The sequence below is a fragment of the Phocoena sinus genome, chromosome 4, assembly GCF_008692025.1.
Source record: "Phocoena sinus isolate mPhoSin1 chromosome 4, mPhoSin1.pri, whole genome shotgun sequence".
Classification (NCBI taxonomy): Eukaryota; Metazoa; Chordata; class Mammalia; order Artiodactyla; family Phocoenidae; genus Phocoena; species Phocoena sinus.
Genome location: NC_045766.1, coordinates 10,608,390 through 10,629,134, shown reverse-complemented (window position 1 = coordinate 10,629,134; position 20,745 = coordinate 10,608,390). Strand labels below are relative to the sequence as shown.

General features: G+C 38.5%; 2 protein-coding genes across 9 annotated transcripts in view; one reads left to right on the top strand and one right to left on the bottom strand.

Moving 5' to 3' along the window:
- The window catches only part of HACL1 (2-hydroxyacyl-CoA lyase 1), a 44,888-nt gene extending 36,330 nt beyond the window's left edge, over nt 1–8,558 (bottom strand). Inside the window, exons 1-7 of one of the 3 annotated variants that reach the window (XM_032630912.1) lie at nt 8,244–8,558; nt 7,986–8,090; nt 5,748–5,788; nt 4,361–4,441; nt 2,974–3,046; nt 1,594–1,671; nt 549–643 (exon numbers count right to left, since the gene is read on the bottom strand). In XM_032630912.1, the coding sequence (XP_032486803.1) occupies nt 549–643; nt 1,594–1,671; nt 2,974–3,046; nt 4,361–4,441; nt 5,748–5,788; nt 7,986–8,090; nt 8,244–8,333 (563 nt within the window). In that variant the 5' untranslated portion in view covers nt 8,334–8,558. Of the gene's footprint in view, nt 1–548; nt 644–1,593; nt 1,672–2,973; nt 3,047–4,360; nt 4,442–5,747; nt 5,789–7,985; nt 8,091–8,243 lie in introns of those variants that run through there. The other 2 variants (XM_032630914.1, XM_032630915.1) reach the window with 2 other exon arrangements.
- Nucleotides 8,089–20,745, top strand: part of BTD (biotinidase) — a 69,613-nt gene continuing 56,956 nt past the window's right edge. Inside the window, exon 1 of one of the 6 annotated variants that reach the window (XM_032630916.1) lies at nt 8,089–8,515. In XM_032630916.1, coding sequence (XP_032486807.1) covers nt 8,511–8,515 — 5 coding nt within the window. In that variant the 5' untranslated portion in view covers nt 8,089–8,510. Of the gene's footprint in view, nt 8,704–20,745 lie in introns of all 6 variants that reach the window. The other 5 variants (XM_032630917.1, XR_004349734.1, XM_032630918.1 and 2 more) reach the window with 5 other exon arrangements.

Here is a 20,745-nt window from a genome sequence, read left to right as displayed (position 1 = left end):
GTGATGCAGTAACCCAAGTACCCATCCTTACCAGGAGTGACTTAGATACCAGTTTGTTGTACTTATTGTTCACTCAGTGTTTATTTATGGAATAAGGGAACTTGGCAAATCATAGTAACATCTGGTGTTGAAATATTTTTAAATCACAGAGACAGACTGAAATTTTTTATGCTGAGTTCTTACTAGAACTATTTGAAAATTACTATTTTTCAATAGTCACTTCAACTCTTGGTTTATACCATGAAGACTCTAAGTAACCATACTACATGAGGATTAGTTTTTAATGGTTACTGAAAGAATAATTTCAAATGAGGAGTTTGGGAAGCTCCAAGTATTTGATTTAGTAATTAAACCCCAAAATAATTCCTAAATAATGCCATTTTAATTAAGAGAATTAAGCCCTTTGGCCAGGATTCAGTTTAATTACTAAATCTTCAAAAGTTAAGACAAATTGAAGATTAACTTATAAACTGCTAGGTAAATTCTTTTTAAAAGGTAAGCATTATGGTAACACAATTAAGAAAGAACTCCAGTTAACTATTACTCACCTTACAGAGTTCACATTCACCTGGAGGTTCACAAAATCTGCAGGTATGTCAACATAGCAAGCACCTGGACGACCATAAATACTGCTTCTCACTGCCTAAGTTCATTACAAATGGAAGAAAATATTTAAAAAATCTCAATCCTTTTTATCACATTCCACTCAAAGATAATTTAAAATTGTGAAATGAACACTATTTTTATTTTTCTCAACATCCTTAGTTGATGCAACATCCTTAGAAGTAACCAATTTTAATTACATTGAAATGCCCTCTATTGGTTCTATATATTTTAAAAGATATTTTTGTTTAAAAGGGGAGAGAGAAAAAAATACACACTTAGGGCTTTAAAATTCATTTTCTATTACACTTTAGTCCTAGAAATTATCTACTAGGTTCTGCCTTCCAAGTCTTTACTTTATAACAGTACTTTCACCTGCTTCCTAATCCTAATGATTTAGCAAAGGTTTCAGAAACTGTGATGTTGTAACATGTATCAAATGGTTTCTATAACACATGGTTTTTGAAACAGCTTAAAAGTAACTTCACATATAAAACTAACTTATAATATGCTGTTTAATCAACTAAGAGATGGTCTTACATTAATACTAATGTAAGTACTAATTTTCAAAAACTTAAAGTAAATTTAAGTAATAATACTTAAATAATTTAAGTAATAAGTACTAATTTTCAAAAATTTAAGTAATAATACTTAATAATATAAGTATTATTTTCAAAAATAATCTTGCAAAAGTATAAGAGAAAGGGTACCCAGGGTTTCATTATATCCTTCTTTTTATTTTTCCATAATTTAAAAAAATTTTAAAAACTAAAGTAGAGGGGAAAATTTTTCCAAAATAATTTATCAGTTTCTTTAATTAAGTTAATGACAGTGAATATTAAAATGTACATAGCTATTTATCAATATCATTGTTAACTGCCTGAATATATTCCAAATTGCTACTCATTCTATGGAGAATAAAAGTAACACAGGTAACAAGCAATTGAGAAAAACCAGCTGACTTGGAGAGCTTGTAATTAAATACTGTACCTTTTCGATAATAGAGGGAATAGCTTCTATGCTACTTGGCCGGGCAGAGAACTTGCTATATAATCTACAAGCTTCAACCTATATGCGAAAAGAAAATCACTTAAAATTCAGCTCATGTATCATATTACTCTTCTGAAAGATGACAAAATGTTAAGCCATTAATTTCTAATATGTTTAGAGGCAAGATGGAGAAAAATGCATTACCTAGATTGCTTCTTAAAAGCTTATTCAGGGGCTTCCCTGGTGGGGCAGTGGTTGAGAATCTGCCTGCTAATGCAGGGGACACGGGTTCGAGCCCTGATGTGGGAGGATCCCACATGCCACAGAGCAACTAGGCCTGTGAGCCACAACTACTGAGCCTGCGCGTCTGGAGCCTGTGCTCCACAACAAGAGAGGCCGCGACAGTGAGAGGCCCACGCACCGCGATGAAAAGTGGCCCCCGCTCACCACAACTAGAGAAAGCCCTCGCAACAGAAACGAAGACCCAACACAGCCAAAAATAAATAAATTAATTAATAAACTCCTACCCCCAACATCTTCTTAAAAAAAAAAAAAAGCCTATTCAAAGTACAACCAAATCTCTACCTTGGTGTGATTCAGGAAGAAGATCAAAACAAGACACAATTTTCATTTCTTAGATTGGCAAACATAAAAAATTAGATAATACCCAGCATCTATCATAATACAAGAAAGCAGGCACTCTCATAAACTCTGGTGAGAATATAAATAGGAAGGGAAGTTGACAATGTCTCCTAAAAATGTAAGTAAGTATATCCTTGGACCCAGAAATTCTAAAGCCAGGAATACACAACTTCATCTGTTATATCTCATTACAATAATAATCTATTTTTACATTTCTGCCAGTTTTCCTGTTATATATTTTGTTGTTATGCCGTTTGACATAAATTCAGTAGTGTTAATTTTTCACTGTTTAATGTACTTTGAAGCATTGTATATTCAATAGAAACTGTTTCTCTTAATACTTTTTGATATAAAATCTACTTAACAGTTGGTAGTCTTAGTCCCACAGGTATGAGTAGGAGTTTTCCTCTCAACTTTTCTCTTCCTCAAAGTCTGATAGTCCCAAACCATTTTTATTCCTGCATTTTCTTGACTCTTTGAAGAGATTATTTTCAGAGTTTAAATTTCTGTCAAAAAGGTGTATTTCTTGGAAGATTGCTCCTAAACAGAGCCTAAGCTTTCTTAATAACCACATTGAGAGTTTCTTGTAGTTGAGGAAAATTACCTTTAAAATATCTCAGGTACTTTTATTTTAATTGTTTATTTTGCAGACAGGAGTTTTAATTTCTTCTCCATAAATCTTAATGGAGTATACTTACGTTACTAAAATGATAGAGGGAAGATCTTAGAGTTGGGTACCTGAGGAAACTCCTGGAAGGCCCCCATTGTTTCCTGACTTCTTTCAGAGGAACCACCAATCACAATCAAGGGCCTGAAATATTAATTTTTTTAAAAGAGAATTACAAATGAGATCAACATGTAAAGTACTCAGCAAGTACCCAATAAATAATAAACACTCAATGAATGTTAAAAAAGAGAGAAAGAGAGAGAATTACATTTTCCCTTAAAAACTGCCAATTTAGAAAGATTTAGGAAACAACTTGGTGTGAGAGAACACTTCCTCAATTTTGGAAAAATCTGTAATTTGTGGTAAATATTTTTCCTCCATGCCCCTCTCTCCCCTGCCTCTTTTGGATACTGATACCTCTGGGTGTGATGATGTAAAATGAATTGTTATGCCCTTCCTATTATTCTTGAAATTAAGAAAAGAAAAAAACTTTTGTCACACTTTCCTAAATGAGTCTATTTGGAAATGGCAGTATGAAAAATATTCCTCAGCAATAAAATTCTTATGCTTGGGCTTCCCTGGTGGCGCAGTGGTTGAGAGTCCGCCTGCCGATGCAGGGGACACGGGTTCGTGCCCCGGTCCGGGAAGATCCCACATGCCGCGGAGCGGCTGGGCCCGTGAGCCATGGCCGCTGAGCCTGCGCGTCCAGAGCCTGTGCTCTGCAACGGAGAGGCCACAACAGTGAGAGGCCCGCGTAAAGAAAAAAAAAAAAAAAAAAAAAAAAAAATTCTTATGCTTTGGGGAGAAAAAAAAAAGATACAGCAAAGTTAAAGTTACTCAAAAATTATCAGACACTAAAGTAGATAAGAAAGAGAAAGTGTAGGAAGGACGAAAGAAAAGAAGTCAAACCCTAAAAAGTAGGAAACACATGGCAAGAAAGAAAACAATGTCCTTCCCACAGGAAATTTAAACATTTTATGAACTAATCAAAACATATCCCCCTTTAACATGATCTTATGAGTAAAGAACCAGAGATGGGATTAAGGGCAAGAGCAACTAATCTGCTTATAAAGCCAACTCAATAAATATAAGATTTCAATTGTCCTGCTAGTTATGCAAGACAAGGTGAAAAATTAAATACATTCTTGCATATTGAACTGGGATCTTTGATAAACAGTTCTTCACTTAAAGAGACTTATACACACATTCACACACATATATATATAGATAGATAGATATGGAATATACACATATTTATTCCAAATTATTAACAGTCTTTTTTTCTAGGTAAAAGAGCTGTTGATTTTTTTTTCTTATTTTCTTCCTAACTCTCTTAATTTTTCACTAAGCCATTTCCTTAAGCACCTGACCCCTGGTCTTTCCCACCACAGATCAGTGGTTGCTCCACTAGGTAAAATCATGCATTGAGATTTTTAAGAAAATGTTTTAAGTAATTACCAACAGTTCATGTTTGCATTTGCCATACCACCCAAAGCATGGATGAGACCTGGGCCAGAAACAACAAGGCAAACTCCCGGCCTAAAAGCAAAACAGAATTAATTTTATTAAAAGCAGGTCAAATGCAACACTTGATTCATATCACTTTAGGGTGAAATGTCACCTTCTTGAACTTCAAAGGCAGGATATATAGGTCTTTACTACAACTGTAAAACAATTATTAGAATATTTTTTTAATTAGAATAAAAAAGGTTATATCAGTCTTCCTGCAAGAAATAAGGTACCTACCATCCTCACACTGTATTTCACTAACCTCTTTATACTTTGCTCCTATTATATTTGGGCTAAATCAAGTTGACTGCATACAGAAGCAAATTTTTGACTACTGAGTACATTTCTATATGGAAAAAACGTGTTTTTTAAAATTTTCTTAACAAATATATAATGTAAATTGTTCTTTGCCAGGAAGTAATTCTGAAATGTAGTGCTCTGCCCCAATTTTTTAAATTGAACTTGAAAGCTTTACCCTAGATGACTTTCTAAGCTTAAAGCACTGAAAAAAAGGTATCTCCATATAATTCAACTTGCCATTTTCAATTTATACAGTAATTTCTTAAGAACCTCTATTTAAGACAGCCTTTAAATTGGTGCAGCCACTGTGAAAAACAGTATGGAGGTTCCTCAAAAAACTAAAAATAGAACTACCATACAATCCAGCAATTCCACTCTGGGTATTTATCAGAAGAAAACAAAAACACTAATTCCGAAAGATCTATGTACCCCTATGTTCATGCAGCACTATTTACAACAGCCAAGATATGGAAGCAACCTCAGTGCCCATCCATGGATGAATGGATAGAGAAGATGTGATTGATACACACACACACTGAAATATTACTCAGCCATAAAAAAGAATGAAATCTTGCCATCTGTGTCGACATGGATGGACTCGGAGGATATTATGCTTAGTGAAATAAGTTAGATAGAGAAAACCAAATACCATATGATTTCACTTATATGTGGACTCTTAAAAACAAAACAATGAACAGAAAATAAACTCAGAGACAGAGAAAAAACTGGTGGTTGCCAGAGGGGAGGTGTGTGGAGGAATGGATAAAATAGGTGAAGGGGATTAAGAGGTACAGACTGCCAGCTATAAAATACGTAAGTCATCGGGATGAAATGTACAGCATAGGAACACAGTTAATAATATTTTAACAACTTTATATGGTGATAGATGGGAACTGGTCTTATGGTGGTGACCATTTCATAATGTATAAAAATACTGAATCACTATGCTGTACACCTAAAGCTAATATAATACTGTATGTTAATTATAACTCAGTTTAAAAAAAGAAGTTGAGATAAAACATAGACTTGAGTTTACCTGCCTGTCAGATATCCAACCGCAGAGGCAGCATAACAAGCCTACAAAGAAGAAACACTGGGACTTAAGCATTTTGGGACTCTTATAGTATTAAATTGTATTAAGTAATAAGTATTATTATTATACATGTATAAAGTATGTATATAATAATTCACTCTCAAGTAAGGGGGAATTAGAACATTTTTCATTCTTACAAGTAATGTTCTACCTATAAATTTTAAATAATGGTTTAAACATCTAATTCTAATTTTTAGTTTTTCAAGGAATTTGTCCATATCATCTAGTTTATTCATAATATCATCTTATAATTGCTTAAACGTCTGCAGGATCAATAGGAATGACCTCTTTTTTATTCCTAACATTGATAATTTGTAGTTTTTCTCTTTTATTCTTCATCAGTCTTGCTAGGGATTTACCAAATTTATTAATCTTTTCAAAGAACCAATTTTTGGATTTGTTGATTTTTCTCTATTGTTTCTTTGTTTTCTCTTCCATTGATTTCTGCTTTTTTTAAAAAAATAAATTTATTTATTTTTGGCTGTGTTGGGTCTTCATTGCCATGCGTGGGCTTTCTCTAGTTGCGGTGAGCGGGGGCTACTCTTCCTTGCAGCGCATGGGCTTCTCATTGTTGTGGCTTCTCTTGTTGCGGAGCACGGGCTGTAGGCACACAGGCTTCAGTAGTTGTGTCACGTGGGCTCAGTAGCTGTGGCTTGCAGGCTCTAGAGCTCAGGCTCAGTAGTTGTGGCACATGGGCTTACTTGCTCTGCAGCATGTGGGATCTTCCTGGGCCAGGGCTCAAACCTGTGTCCCTTGCATTGGCAGGCAGATTCTTAACCACTGTGCCACCAGGGAAGCCCAATTCCTGCTTTTGTACTTATTACTTTACTACTTTCAGTTTGGGTTTACCTTGGTTTTCTTTTTCTAGCTTCTTAATATGTAAGTTTAGAGCACTGATTTTTATCTTCTTTACTAAGTATAGATTCATTTAAAACTATTTCCTCTAAGAACTGCTTTAGCTATAGCTTACATGTTTGAGATCTCATCTTCTCATCATCATTCAATTCAAAATGTTTTCCATTTTCCATTGTGATTTCTTCTTCACCCCACTGGTTATTTAGGGTCCATGGTGACATCCCCTTTTTCACCCCTGACACTGGTAATTTGTATTTTTTCTCTTTTATTCTTAATCAGTCTGCTGTGAAGGTTATTGATTTTATTAATCTTTTCAAATATTTACAAAGGATTCAAACATACTGAATTTCCAAATGTTTGGGGATTTTCTATCTTTCTGTAATTGAATTCCAGTTTATTTCCATATGGTCAGGTCACATATACTGTTTGTTTCCAATCCTTGGAGATTTGTTGAAATTTCCTTCATGGCCTTCATATGGTTAGTTTTTATGTTTAAACTGCACTTCAGCTCACTATAGGAAGACAAGGAAGGTGCTAAATTAAATACAAGATAATCTGGAAAAATGCTAAATGCCCTTTAGGAAGAAATGAGACTGGGTTGGCAAAATGTCCTAACTTCCTTTCTTGTGCTTCCAAATAAGCCTCCGAGAAGGGTGGCAAGGTAATGAGGTGGAATGAGCACTGGACTGGGGCTTAGGACACCTCTGGAGTCCAATCACGGCTTTACCATTTGTGATACCTGTCACTTTGCAGAGCCACCTACTATACAACATGAGACTTGGCCTTCACCCATTCACCCTGCAGGTACTACCGGACCTCCTATCAAGTGCAGGCTCTACCTACGCACTGGGGATACAGATGTGTCAAGAAAAAATAATATCCGTGACCCCCTGAAGCTCAGAGCCTACTAGGGAAGTCAGACCGGACAAATAATACACAGACACATAATAATAGTTAGTTACAGAGTGAAGATCAGGGGACAGGATTCAGACCAGGTAAATGTCCCTGCCAATTCTGACACTCTAGACTGGGCAGAGTACAATACTGTATACTGTAAGAGCATGGACTCCAGACCCAGAATACCTAAGTTCAAATCCTGGCTCTGCCAATACCAGCTGCCTCCTTGAGCAAGTTTCTTAACCCCTCTGGGTCTCACTTTTCTCATTTGTAACTAGGATTAACAATGGTTCTTGCCTCCTAGGATTGTTGTGATTGATACGTGTAAAGTATTAGAGGCGAGATAAGCGGCGACTGTCCGCAGTGAAAATTTGCCATTATTATTACTCATCCCCAATGTTGCATTCGGCTCTCCAAGTCCATACTTACCGCCTGCTCGTTCCTCATCCCGATGTATCTGATGCCCACCTCCTGGGCAGCAAGCGCGATTTCGGTCACCGGGATGCCTACGATGCCAAACATGTAATTCACATCCTGTGGGCCAAGAACAGAGAAATGAGGGCGCTAAAAGGAAAACCTCCAGCAAAGCTCCCCCCTGACCTCCCCGCCGCTCTCCCGTTTCCAAGACAACGTCTCGGCCCCCGTCGGCCGCCGTAAGAGCCTTTCAATCAGGAAGGTCCAGCACACCTGTGTTTTCAGGGCCTGGGCGACGACTTTAGCACCAGACACCAGCCTCTCGCGTCCGTCGCTGCGCTCTGCCAAGTTACTTTCCGACATCTTGCCCCTGAAGTTCGAGGCCCTCTCGCAGTGGACAGCAGGCTGACGCGAAGTCACCCAGCCAAACCAACGCCGGAGACACCAACTGTGGGGCCGCTTCTCTGAGTGAGGAGGAGGGCGACCCAACGCTTTAAACGGCGAAGAGGAGAAGGCGGGGCTGAAACCAGCCCGCTCGGGATGAGGTGAGATGTAAACACACTCTCTCTCCTGCCACAACCAGGCCCTTTTCCCGGGCCTTCCATTCACGGCCGGCAGAGTATCAGGAGGAGGCGGGACTAGCTGGAGGCGGAGGCCTGTGCCGAGCAGGTGAGAGGTCGAACCGCGGAGGGCTGTCGCCTTGGTCCACCACCCGGAGGCATTTCGAGACTGCGTAAGGCGGGTGGTACTTACGCAGAGTCCGGGCGGAAGGGGGCTAGGGGCTTGGGCAGAAGGGGACGTTGCGCGCGCTCCCGGCCCCGCCCCCGGCCTCGGGGCTCTGGGGGCTGCGGGCTGGTTTCGCAAAGGCTGCTGGGATGCGGATGGCTGGAAGGGGCCGGTTGTACGGCGAGGTCGTTTTTGGGTTGCGTGGTCATTCTTCCGCGTCCCTTAGGTTCGAGGATTTGACTTACACGCGTTTTGATTTGTAAGCTCATATCTTTGTGGCTTTGCAGTCCGTGAAGATTAATATCCGTCAGTTAAATCCGTAAGCGGATGTGTACTCTACGTCGTGTCTTAGAGGAGGACACGGAATCTCCCAAGCGAGAGATAAAGTAACTTACCCAGAGCCATTGGACCAGACCGTGCTTCAGACTAACAATCTTGGGCTCTATTCACTGTTAAGCCCTTTGACCACAGGAGATAAGAGGAGCCCCTTGAGCCTAGTTACTTTTGACCGTTATTTTCTGTAACCCTTGCCAATAACCCTCCACTCTTGTCTTTACAGTCAGGAAATGGGGGGTGGGTTGTGATTCTTAAGAGTCATTCCCTCACCACAACCAGCTCCTGCAGCTGAGAACCTTTTTTTTAAAAAAAAAGTTTGATTAAAAAAAGAAAATCAGTAGTTGATTTACAATGTGTTAATTTTTTCTGTACAGCAAAGTGATTCAGTTATACATATATATGAATTCTTTTTCTTTTCCATATTCTTTTCCATTGTGGTTTATCACAGGACGAGAACCTTTTAAAACACATTTTTGAGTGAAAAAATGGCCTTACAATGTGTGATTTATGAGGCTATGGCCTCAGGGTCATTAGACCATCTGCTCAGTAGCAAACAAAATCGCCAATGGTAAGGAAGAGTGGAACTTTAAATTTTTGACGATCTGGAGTGTTTTAAAGCAAAAAGACCAGTAATATGTGGAAAGTAAAAAAACAAGAAGAGAGAGGAGTGGGTCATGGGTAGTAAAATGAATGAAAAGCATTAGAAGTGAAAGGATTTCTAAAGCCAGTGGGACCTTCCAAAAAGGTTTCCCCTCGAATTTCAAGCCCTAATGCCCACTCTGGCCCCCTTGGATATGGGGGCCTAGCCTAAGGTAGTCCATCTAAGAGGGAGATTTCTTTGAAGTCTCAGAGTTCATCTGGAAAATAAATGCAGATCTTGCATTGTATTCCAGAATCTATCCATATTTTAATATAAAAGTGATCTTTTTATTGAGGTAAACATACACGTAAATGTACAGATCTTAAATGAGTTTTGACAATTGTATATACCTATGTAACCACCACCCAAAATACAAATGACATTTTAAAATATTTACCTGTGAAATAAAATTGACATTCCAGAAAGATGCACAGTGCTCTTTGTGTGGCTTTGAATAGTCCTTGGTACAGTGTCTCCTGTCCCTGTTTGAGAAGCATAGACCCTATACCTCTCTACCATGTGGGATTGTTTATATCAGTACCTGTATGACAGTTTCTATCCCCAAGCATCAGAATCACTAGGAAAGCTTTTTAAACAAACAGTTGCTTGGGCACTACCCCACATCTTCTGAATCAGCATCTTAAGACAAATTAGGCACCTGTATTTTTTTTAAAGCTGCTGCCTAAATTTGATTTGCAGCCTGACTTGAGGACCACTGGCTCTGTACTCATGCTAGAGGCATGAGTTAATAATTAAATGTGTGATTGCCTTTTACCAAAAACTGTTGCTTAATTTGGATTTATGGGTTCAAGGCTGGTTTGACATCAGTAGCACAGACCATGTAGATGGCAGTTAGTCAGTTCATGTGGACTTGTGTTCAAAGAAAAACTGTGTTCTTCTGTCCCAAAAGAATCACTGACAGAATCACTCAGTATAAAGTGAGAAAACTAAACTATGAATTGGAACAAATCCCCTGAATTCAGAATAACCAATTGTGCAAAGGGACAAATTCTCAACTGACTGGACTCTGCCCTTTAGCAGAGGGAGTCGGTGAGACTGTTGAAATTTGCTTCACCTTACAGCTTTGAGTTCAGGGCCCAACATTCCATGGTTCACTTGGGTCTGATGATTCAGCAAAAGTGCTGAGAGTCTCACCCCAAGATTTGCAGGCACTTGGAGCAACTGCTTTCAATCCAACGGCAATGACAGGATTCCAGGATTCTTTTGTAACTTACCCAAGGCCTTTTGTGCAGACATTGTAAGCGTTAACCACATTCTTTATTACTTTCATTGGTGGTAGGCATGGAATTTTATTTGTTTTGCCTTGTTTGTTTATTCGTGGAAAGAGGTCAAAGGAGGAGTAAGTCTAGGTTTTTTTTTAACAGAAAAGGCTAAAGTAATGATTACATGCTCTCCAGAGAGCATACTGGTTACTGTATTTGTGGGCTCTGGACCTGAGATTATGAGGGAGATATTTGGTGGCTTTCTTACATCTGGGCGAAGAGAACATCCAGGCAACCAGGTCATTTCCTTAGAGTTGCAAAATAATACCTGGAGAAAATATACTTGCTAAAGATTTAAAATAGGCAGCTTCTACAGTAACTTCTTAGGCCCCAGAATTATGTTTTAATGGGTAAACTAACTGCTATGAGGACATAAGTGACTTATGTCAAATGGCTTAGAAGTCATAACGTAGTATTTCTTCATATGCAAGTACTCCACACTCGGAGGTGGCCTGTGGCCCAGGGGTTGGTCAACCATCACATATGAAACATGGTATCAGTTTTAAAATGTTTTCTGTTTTCATTTGTTTCTTCTGTTTTGCTATCAGCTTTCATTACAGCCCCTTCCTTAAGCTTTTTTTTTTTAATAAATCTATTTATTTATTTATTGGCTGTGTTGGGTCTTTGTTGCTGCCTGAGAGCTTTCTCTAGTTATGGCAAGCGGGGGCTTCTCATTGTGGTGGCTTCTCGTTGCGGAGCATGGGCTCTAGGCACATGGGCTTCAGTAGTTGTGGCACGCGGGCTCAGTAGTTATGGCTCATGGGCTCTAGAGTGCAGGCTCAGTAGTTGTGGCGCACGGGCTTAGTTGCTCCGTGACATGTGGGATCTTCCCAGACCAGGGCTTGAACCCATGTCCCCTGCATTGGCAGGTAGTTTCTCAACCACTGCACCACCAGGGAAGTCCCGATATTTTTTTAAATATATTTTTTATATACTTATATATATTTAAAGATGTCATTTATGACATCTTTCAGACACATGAATAAGGACAGAGATTAACACACACCCATGTGTCCAGCGCTAGCTTAAGAAACACTTAACAAATAGAACGAAACCCCTATTGTTTCCTTCCCCCATCACATCTCCTGCCCTGTGCCATAGAGGTAACCACTATCTTGAATTCGGTGTTTATAATTCCCACCTGTGCATTCTTTAGGTGATTGGCATTTAGGTTGTTTTAAGCTTTTTAGTGTTATAAACAGTTTTCTTTGAATATTCTTGCATGTCTCCTTGTGCACTTGTGTGAGTTTTTATGTATATGTATATAGCAGTGTTATCAGAGGGTAGGTTCTTATCTCATAGCAGAAAGAATTCAGAGATGAGACAGGGAGGTCAAGAAAGCAAAGTGAGGATTTATTTAAGAGAAAGTATGCTCTCAAGGGGAGAGCAGCCAGTCTCAGGTGAGTAGCTGCACTGAGTTTCTTCAGCAAGCAGCTTTGTGGGGCATAGAAATGAAGGGGTGGAATATTCACTGGGGAGGGAAGGGGTGGGTTCATATTCCCTGATTTTCCTCCCAGCTCCACCTTCCCGAGGGGAGAAGGGATTTCTGTCCTTATTTAGCCTTGATCAGAAGTGTCATGACATTGGTGCATGATGAGTACTTCTTATCTGTGAGGCGAATTTTATTGTAATGAGGGCATAGTGAGTGAAATGTTACATTCAGACACTGGAGATTCCCGCCTTTCCCCACCTTTCTTTGTCTACAGGACACTTAACACCCCCCAAATGTGTAGTTTCCTGTCAGTCTGGAGATTCCTGCTTTTCTTTGTCTGCCCAGGGACCCCCATTGTTTACAAGATATGTGGTTTCCTGCCATTTGGCCCCTGCCCCTCCTTCTCTGCTCCTATCTAGCTAACTGCTTGCTTTAACAGGGGTGGGTCATCATCAATTTTACTAGATATTACCAAATTGGTCTCAAAAGTTATTGTATCAATTTATACCCCTAACTTCTGTATATAAGAACTCCCCTTTCTCTGCACCCTCAATTGTGGAATTTAAAATTTTTTGCCAATTTGATGGTTGTGAAATGGATTTTCATTTCCATTTCTCTGACTACTAATGAAGATATCTAGGTATAGATTATATAGTTATATATTTGGATTTACCATTCGGATTTCTGCTGTGAGTTACCTGTTTATATCTTTTGTCCTTTATTGGATTGTTTATCTTTTTCTTATTTATCTGTACATGTTCTTTATATATCCTTGATACTTATTCTTCGTCTTTTAACTTTGTTTATAGTTACTTTTGAGGTACAAAATTTTGTGTCTTTTCGGTGTGTGGTCACAACTGACAATTTTGTTTCTCGGCTGTGGCGCACAGCTTGTGGGATCTTAGTTCCCCAACCAGGAATTGAACCCACGTCCCCTGCAGTGGAAGTGTGGAGTCCTAACCACTGGACCACCAGGGAATTCCCACAACTGACAATTCTTTTCCTTTATTTTATACTCTTTGTATCTTGCTTGAGAAAACTTTCCCTAAACTGAGGTTATACGGAGTTTTTTTTCGATATTTGCATTAAAAAGTTTAGTTTTTTTTATATTTAAGCCTCTTGGTCTACCTGAAATTGATTTATATATATGATGAGAAGTAGCAATCCAGGGTTTTTTCCATATAATATATATATCAATTAGACTTTGATGTGTAACTAACCACTCTAAAACTCAGTGACCTAAAGCAACCACCATTATTTAATTTATAATCCTGTGAGGCTGGGCTCAGCTGGGCTCCTTCATGTGTCTGTGATCAGTTGCTAGTCAGCTAGGTCACTCTGCCACTGGAAGTTGACCCCCGGTCCCCAGCGGTGGCAGGCTTATCCCCACTGTGCCATATATCTTTCATCATTCAGCAGGCTTCCCTGGGCTTCTTTTATTGGCAGCAGGTTGCAAAAGGGGACAAATCCTATGGCAGAAGCCTTTGTGTGCCCATGTTTGCTAACATCGCATTAGCCAAAGTAAGTTATAGGTAGAGCTCAGTCTCTGAGTGGGATGGCATTAATGTTACATGATAAAGGAAAATGAACACACAGAGAAGAATAATTGCTAGCCATTTTTATAGTCAATTTACTAAACTACCTGTTGTCCAAGCACCTTTGATGGTATAGTTCATTCTTATCCCACTGATCCATGTTATCTATCAAGTTGCCATATATGTGTGGTCTGTCTCTGGACTCTGTTCTTTTCCTATCCTAACACCAGTCCTACACTATCTTAATTTCTATATTTTTAAAATAAGTCTTTATTTTAGGACAAGTCCTTCTACTTCGTCCTTTTGAAACCATCTTATCTATTGTAATTAGTTTCCTATCACTGCTGTAAAAAATTACTACAAAATTAATGGCTTGAAACAACATAAATTTATTATTTTAACAGTTCTGTAGTTCAGAAATCTGAAATGGGGTTCACTGGGATAACAGCAAGGTGTTGGCAGGAGCACATTCCTTTCTGGAGGCTCTAGGAGAGAATCCATGCCTTTCTCCTTCTAGCTTCTAGAGGCCTCTCAAGTTCTTGACTCCATCTTCAAAGTGAGCAGTATCAGGCCAAGTCCTCATGCTGCCATCCCTTCTTCTGCCTCCCTCTTTCACTCCCAAGGATACTGGTGATTACATTAAGTTTACCGGGATAATCTCCCTATCTCAGAGTCAGCTAATTAGCACCTTAATTCCCCTTTGCCATGTAACCTAACATACTCACAGATTCTGGGGATTAGGATGTGAGCATCTTTGCGGGGCCATTATTCCGCCTCTAGGTTTATTCTTAGCCTTTTTCTCTTTCGTACATATTATAGAATCAGTTTCTCGAATTCCATGAAATACTCATTGGAATTACATTGTTCGTAAATTAATATGGATAGAACAATATCTTTATACTGAGTCTATCTTGCCATGAGCATTATATATCTCTCCATTTATTTTACTCTTCCTTAATCTTTTAATTGAAATCTTTCCTTATGTTTATTTCTAAGTATCTTACTGTTTAGTTATTTGCATTTTCTAGTTTTGGGGGGCCAATGTATTAGAATGCAATTAATTTTATGCTGGTCTTAAATTTAACTACTGTATTTTCTTATTAATTATAATTTGCCTATAGATGCTCTTGGGTTTCTTTGTAGATAATCATATCATTAATGAAAGTTTTGTTTCTTCTTTTCCTATTATATCTTTTATACTTCTTTTTCTTTTTTTAATATTCCTAAATTTATTTCATTTTTATTTTTTAAAGGTTAGACTCCATTTATAGTTATTATAAAATATTGGCTATATTCCCTACGTTATACAATATATCCTTGTAGCTTACTTTATACATAATAGTTTGCACCTCTTAATGCCCCTTCCCTCTTCCCTCTCCCCACTGGTAACCACTAGTTTGTCCTCTACATCTCTGAGTTTTACTTCTTTTTTGTTATATTCACTAGTTTGTTGTATTTTTTAGATTCCACGTATAAGTTATATCACACAGTATTTGTCTTTCTCTGATTTATTTCACTTGACATAATACTCTCCAAGTCCATCCATGTTGTTGCAAATGGCAAAACTGCATTCTTTTATATGGCTGAATAGTATTCCATTGTGTGTGTGTATGTATGTGTGTATATATATACATACACACACACCACATCTTCTCTACCTGTTCATCTGTTGGACACTTAGGTTGCTTCCATATCTTAGCAACTGTAAATAGTGCTGCTGTGAACACTGGGGTGCTTGTATCTTTTTGAAATTAGCGTTTTTGGGTTTTTTAGATATATACCCAGGAGTGGAATTGCTGGGTCATGTGGTAGTTTTATTTTTATTTTTTTGAGGAACCTCCCTACTGTTTTCCACAGTGGCTATACGAATTAACATTCCCGCCAACAGTGTACAAGGATTCCCTTTCTCCACATCCTCACCACATTTGTTATTTGTGTTCTTTTTGATGATAGCCATTCTGACAGGTGTAAAGTGATATCTTATTATGGTTTTGATTTGCATTTTCCTGATGATTAGTGATGTTGAACATCTTTTCACGTGCCTGTTGGCCATCTACATTTCTTCTTTGGATATACTTCTTTTTCTTATCTTATTGCACTGGCTAAGACCTCCTGTACAATATAGATAAGAAGCGCTGATAAGTCACATTTTAATTTCCTTTAATTTATTAATGTGGTGAATTAAGTTCATATACTTTCTCATATTAAATAATCCATCATTCTTGTGATAAACCCAACTTGGTCATGATGATTTTCTTCTTAGACATTGCTTAGTTAGTTTGCTTTTTTTTTTTGCAGTACGTGGGCCTCTCACTGTTGTGGCCTCTCCCGTTGCGGAGCACAGGCTCCGGACACGCAGGCTCAGTGGCCATGGCTCACGGGCCCAGCCGCTCCGCGGCATGTGGGAACTTCCCGGACCGGGGCATGAACCCATGTCCCCTGCATCGACAGGCGGACTCTCAACGACTGCGCCACCAGGGAAGCCCATGTCTGTGAATTTGAATCCTAAACTCACATAAGGAAACCTTTGTTATAACTTCTCAGGGGATATGTTTTCCCCCCTTCAAAACCCAATATGAGATGTACAAGTTTCTATGTCAGATAGTTACTTTTGCTGGCAGGCAGGTGTTTATATGTTTGTCTGACATATCATTATTGCATTATTGCACTGGGTATTGCATTATTATTTGGATAATATCATTATTACCCAAAGTTTGTAGTTTACATTAGGATTCACTTAGTGTTATTTGTACATTTTGTGGGGTTTGACAAATGTATAATGAAATGTATCCCCCACTATAGTATCATACAGAATGGCTTCACTGCCCTGAAAATCCTCTGTGCTCCACCTGTTTAGCCCTCCCTTCTGAACTTTTTACTGTCTCCACAGTTTTGCCTTTTCCAGAATGTCATATAGTTGAAGTCACACATATATACCCTTTTCAGATTGGCTTCTTTCACTTAGTAAAATGCATCTAAGTTTCCTCCATGTCTTTTCATGGCTTAATAGCTCCTTTCTTCTTAGTGCTGAACAATATTCCATTGTTTGGATGGACCATAGTTTATCCATTCACTTACTCTCAGTTGCTTCCAAGTATTGGCACTTATGAATAAAGTGGGTGTAAACACTTGAGTGCAGGTTTTTGCATGGACATAAGTTTTCAACTCATTTGGGGAAATACAGGTGTATGGCTGCTGGATCACATGGTAAAAGAACTGTATGTTTAGGTTTTAAGGAACTACCAGTTTTTTTCCCAAAGTGGCTGTACCTTTGTATTCCCACCAGCAGTGAATGAGAGTTCATGTTGCTCCACATCCTTGTCAGCATTTGGTGTTGTCAGGGTTCTCAATTCTCAGTTTTGGCCATTTATTAGGTGTTTAGTGATATCTGTCATTGTTTTAACTTGCAGTTCCCTAATGATACATGATGTGAAGCATCTTTTCATATGCTTATTTGTTATCTATATATCTTCTTTGGTGAGGTGATTGTTCAGATCTTTTGCCTATTTTAAATTGATTTGTTTGTTTTCTTATTGTTAAATTTAAGAGATCTTTTTTTTTTTTTTTTTTTGCGGTACGCGGGCCTCTCACTGTTGTGGCCTTTCCCGTTGTGGAGCACAGGCTCCGGACGCGCAGGCTTAGCAGCCATGGCTCACAGGCCTAGCCACTCTGTGGCCTGTGGGATCTTCCCGGACCGGGGCACGAACCCGTGTCCCCTGCAGCGGCAGGTGGACTCTCAACCACTGAACCACCAGGGAAGCCCTAAGAGATCTTTTTATATTTTGGGTAACCATCTTTTATCTTTTGCAGATATTTTCTCCTAGTCTGTGGCTTGTCTTATTCTCTTGACATTGTCTTACACAGAGCAGAAGTTGTTGTTTTGTTTTGTTTTTAATTTGAGGTATAGTTGATTTACAATGTTGTGTTAATTTCTGGTGTACAGCAAAGTGATTCAGTTATACATATGTATACATTCTTTTTCAATATGGTTTATTACAGGATACTGAGTATAGTTTCCTGTGCTATACAGAAGGACCTTGTTGTTTATTTTATATAGAGTAGTTTGTATCTACTAATCCCAAACTCCTAATTTATCCCTCCCCTACCCCCTTTTCCCTTTGGTATTCATAAGTTTGTTTTCTATTTCTGAGTCTGTTTCCTAAATAAGTTCATTTGTGTCATATTTTAGATTCCACATACAAGTGATATCATGTGATATTTGTCTTTCTCTGTCTGACTTACTTCACTTAGTATGATAATCTCTAGGTCCATCCATGTTGCTGCAAATGACATTATTTCATTCTTTTTTATGGCTGAGTAGTATTCCATTGTGTGTGTGTGAATGTATATATATATATATATATATATATATATATATATATATATATATATGTTTGTATGTATATATATGACATCTTCTTTATCCATTCATCTGTTGATGGACATTTAGGTTGCTTCCATGTTTGGCTGCTGTAAAAAGTGCTGCTATGAACATAGGAGTGCATGTATCTTTTTGAATTAGTGTTTTCTTTGGATCTATACCCAAGAATGGGATTGCTGGATCATATGGCAACTCTGTTTTTAGTTTTTTGTGGAATCTCCATACTGTTCTCCATAGTGGCTGCACCCATTTACATTCCCACCCGCAGTGTAGGAGGGTTCCCTTTTCTCCACATCCTCTCCGGCATTTATTTTTAGACTTTTTAATGATGGGCATTCTGACCGGTGTGAGGTGATACCTCACTGTAGTTTTGATTTGCATTTCTCTAATAATTAGCAATGTTGAGCATCTTTTCATGTGCCTGTTGGCCATCTATATGTCTTCTTTGGAGAAATGTCTATTTAGATCTTCTGCCCACTTTTTGATTGAGTTATTTGGGTTTTTTTGTTATTGAGTTGTATGAGCTGTTTGTATATTTTGGAAAGTAAGCCCTTGTCAGTCGCATCATTTGCAAATACTTTCTCCCAGTCTATAGGTTGTCTTTTCATTTTGTTTATGGTTTCCTTTGCTGTACAAAAGCTTATGAGTTTGATTAGGTCCCGTTTATTTTTGCTTTTATTTCTATTGCCTTGGGAGACTGACCTAAGAAAACATTGGTATGATTCACGTCAGAGAATGTTTTGCCTATGTTCTCTTCTAGGAGTTTTGTGGTGTCATGTCTTATATTTAAGTCTTAAACACTTTTGAATTTATTTTTGTGTATGGTGTGAGGGTATGTTGTGACTTCATTGATTTACACGCGGCTGTCCAGCTTTCTTAACACCACTTGCTGAAGAGACTGACTTTTCTCCATTGTAAATTCTTGCCTCCTTTATCGAAGATTAATTGACCATAGATGTGAAACTGCACACCTCAGATTGGGACTCGAACCCAGCCAAAACCCAAATTGGGACTTGAGCCCACTCTCTTTTAATTGCGATCACACACCTGGTCCCAGGACTTAAGCTCAGGTTCTTTATGTCTCATTGCAGAAAGAATTCAGTGAGAGACTTTCAGTGAAAGTGATAGGTAAGAAATGGATTTATTTAGAGAGATACACATTCCATAGACAGAATATGGTCCATCTCAAAAGGCGAGAATGGCCCTGGGAGAAACACACTACACAAAGTGTGGGCCATCTCAGAAGGCAAGAGACCCCAAAATATGGGGTGGTTAGTTTTTTATGGGATGGGTAATTTCATAGGCTAGCAAGTGGAAGGATTACTCCAACTATTTTGGAGAAGGAGTGGGGATTTCCAGGAATTGAGCAACTGCCCACTTTTTGACCTTATATGGTTAACCTTGGAACTGTCATGGTGCTGGTGGGTGTGTCATTTAGCTTATGCTAATGTATACAATGAACATATAATTAGGCTCAAGGTCCCCTGGAAGTGGAATCTTCCTCCATCTTGGACCTAGTTGGTTCTAACCGGTTTATTTTTTATCCAATAGCTATGTTATTCTTTTACAGGTTGTACCCTGCCCCCTTCCCTCCTGTTTCAGGTGTGTGAGTTTATTTCTGGGCACAGGGCAGAGGTTTTTAATTTTAATGAAGTCCAGCTTATCATTTATTTCTTTCATGGATCATGCCTTTGGTGTTGTATCTAAGAAGTCATCACCATACTCAAGGTTATCTAGGTTCTCTCCCATGTTATCTTCTAGGAGTTTTGTAGTTTTACACTTTACATTTAGGTCTGTGATCCATTTTGAGTTAATTTTTGTGAAGGGTGTATGTGATGAAATTTATAATAACAAATATATGTTTAGTATTCATCCCCATTTCTATCACAGCGCTCCTAAAACCCTTGGAATTTCCGAAGTGATAAGGGCAATATGTGTCTTTTGATATTCATAACAAGCCCCTTTCAACCACACCTGAGTTTATGTTAATGTGTTAAATTTTGGAAAGCCCCTAAGTATGGGGTCTGATTGCCGGGGTAATCAACCATGTGATTGAAGGGTTGTAATTTAGCCCCTGACCTCCTGGGAGAGGGGAGGGGATGGAGTTTGAGTTCAGTCACCAATGGCCAGTGATTTAATCAAGGATACCCAAAAAGACAGGGTTCAGAGAGCTTCTGGGTTGGTGAACATTTGGAGATACAGGGAGAGGGCACCCCTTCCCATATACCTTGCCCCTATATACCTCTTCATCTGGCTTTTTTATCTGTATCTTTTATCATGTCCTTTATAATTAACTGTTAATGTAAATAAATGTTTCTGAGTTCTGTGAGTTGCTCTAGCAAATTACCAAACAGGAGGAGGGTGTTGTGGGAATCTCTATAACTAGTCAGTCAGAAGCACAGATAACCTGGATTTGCAATTATCATTTAAAGTGGGGAAGGA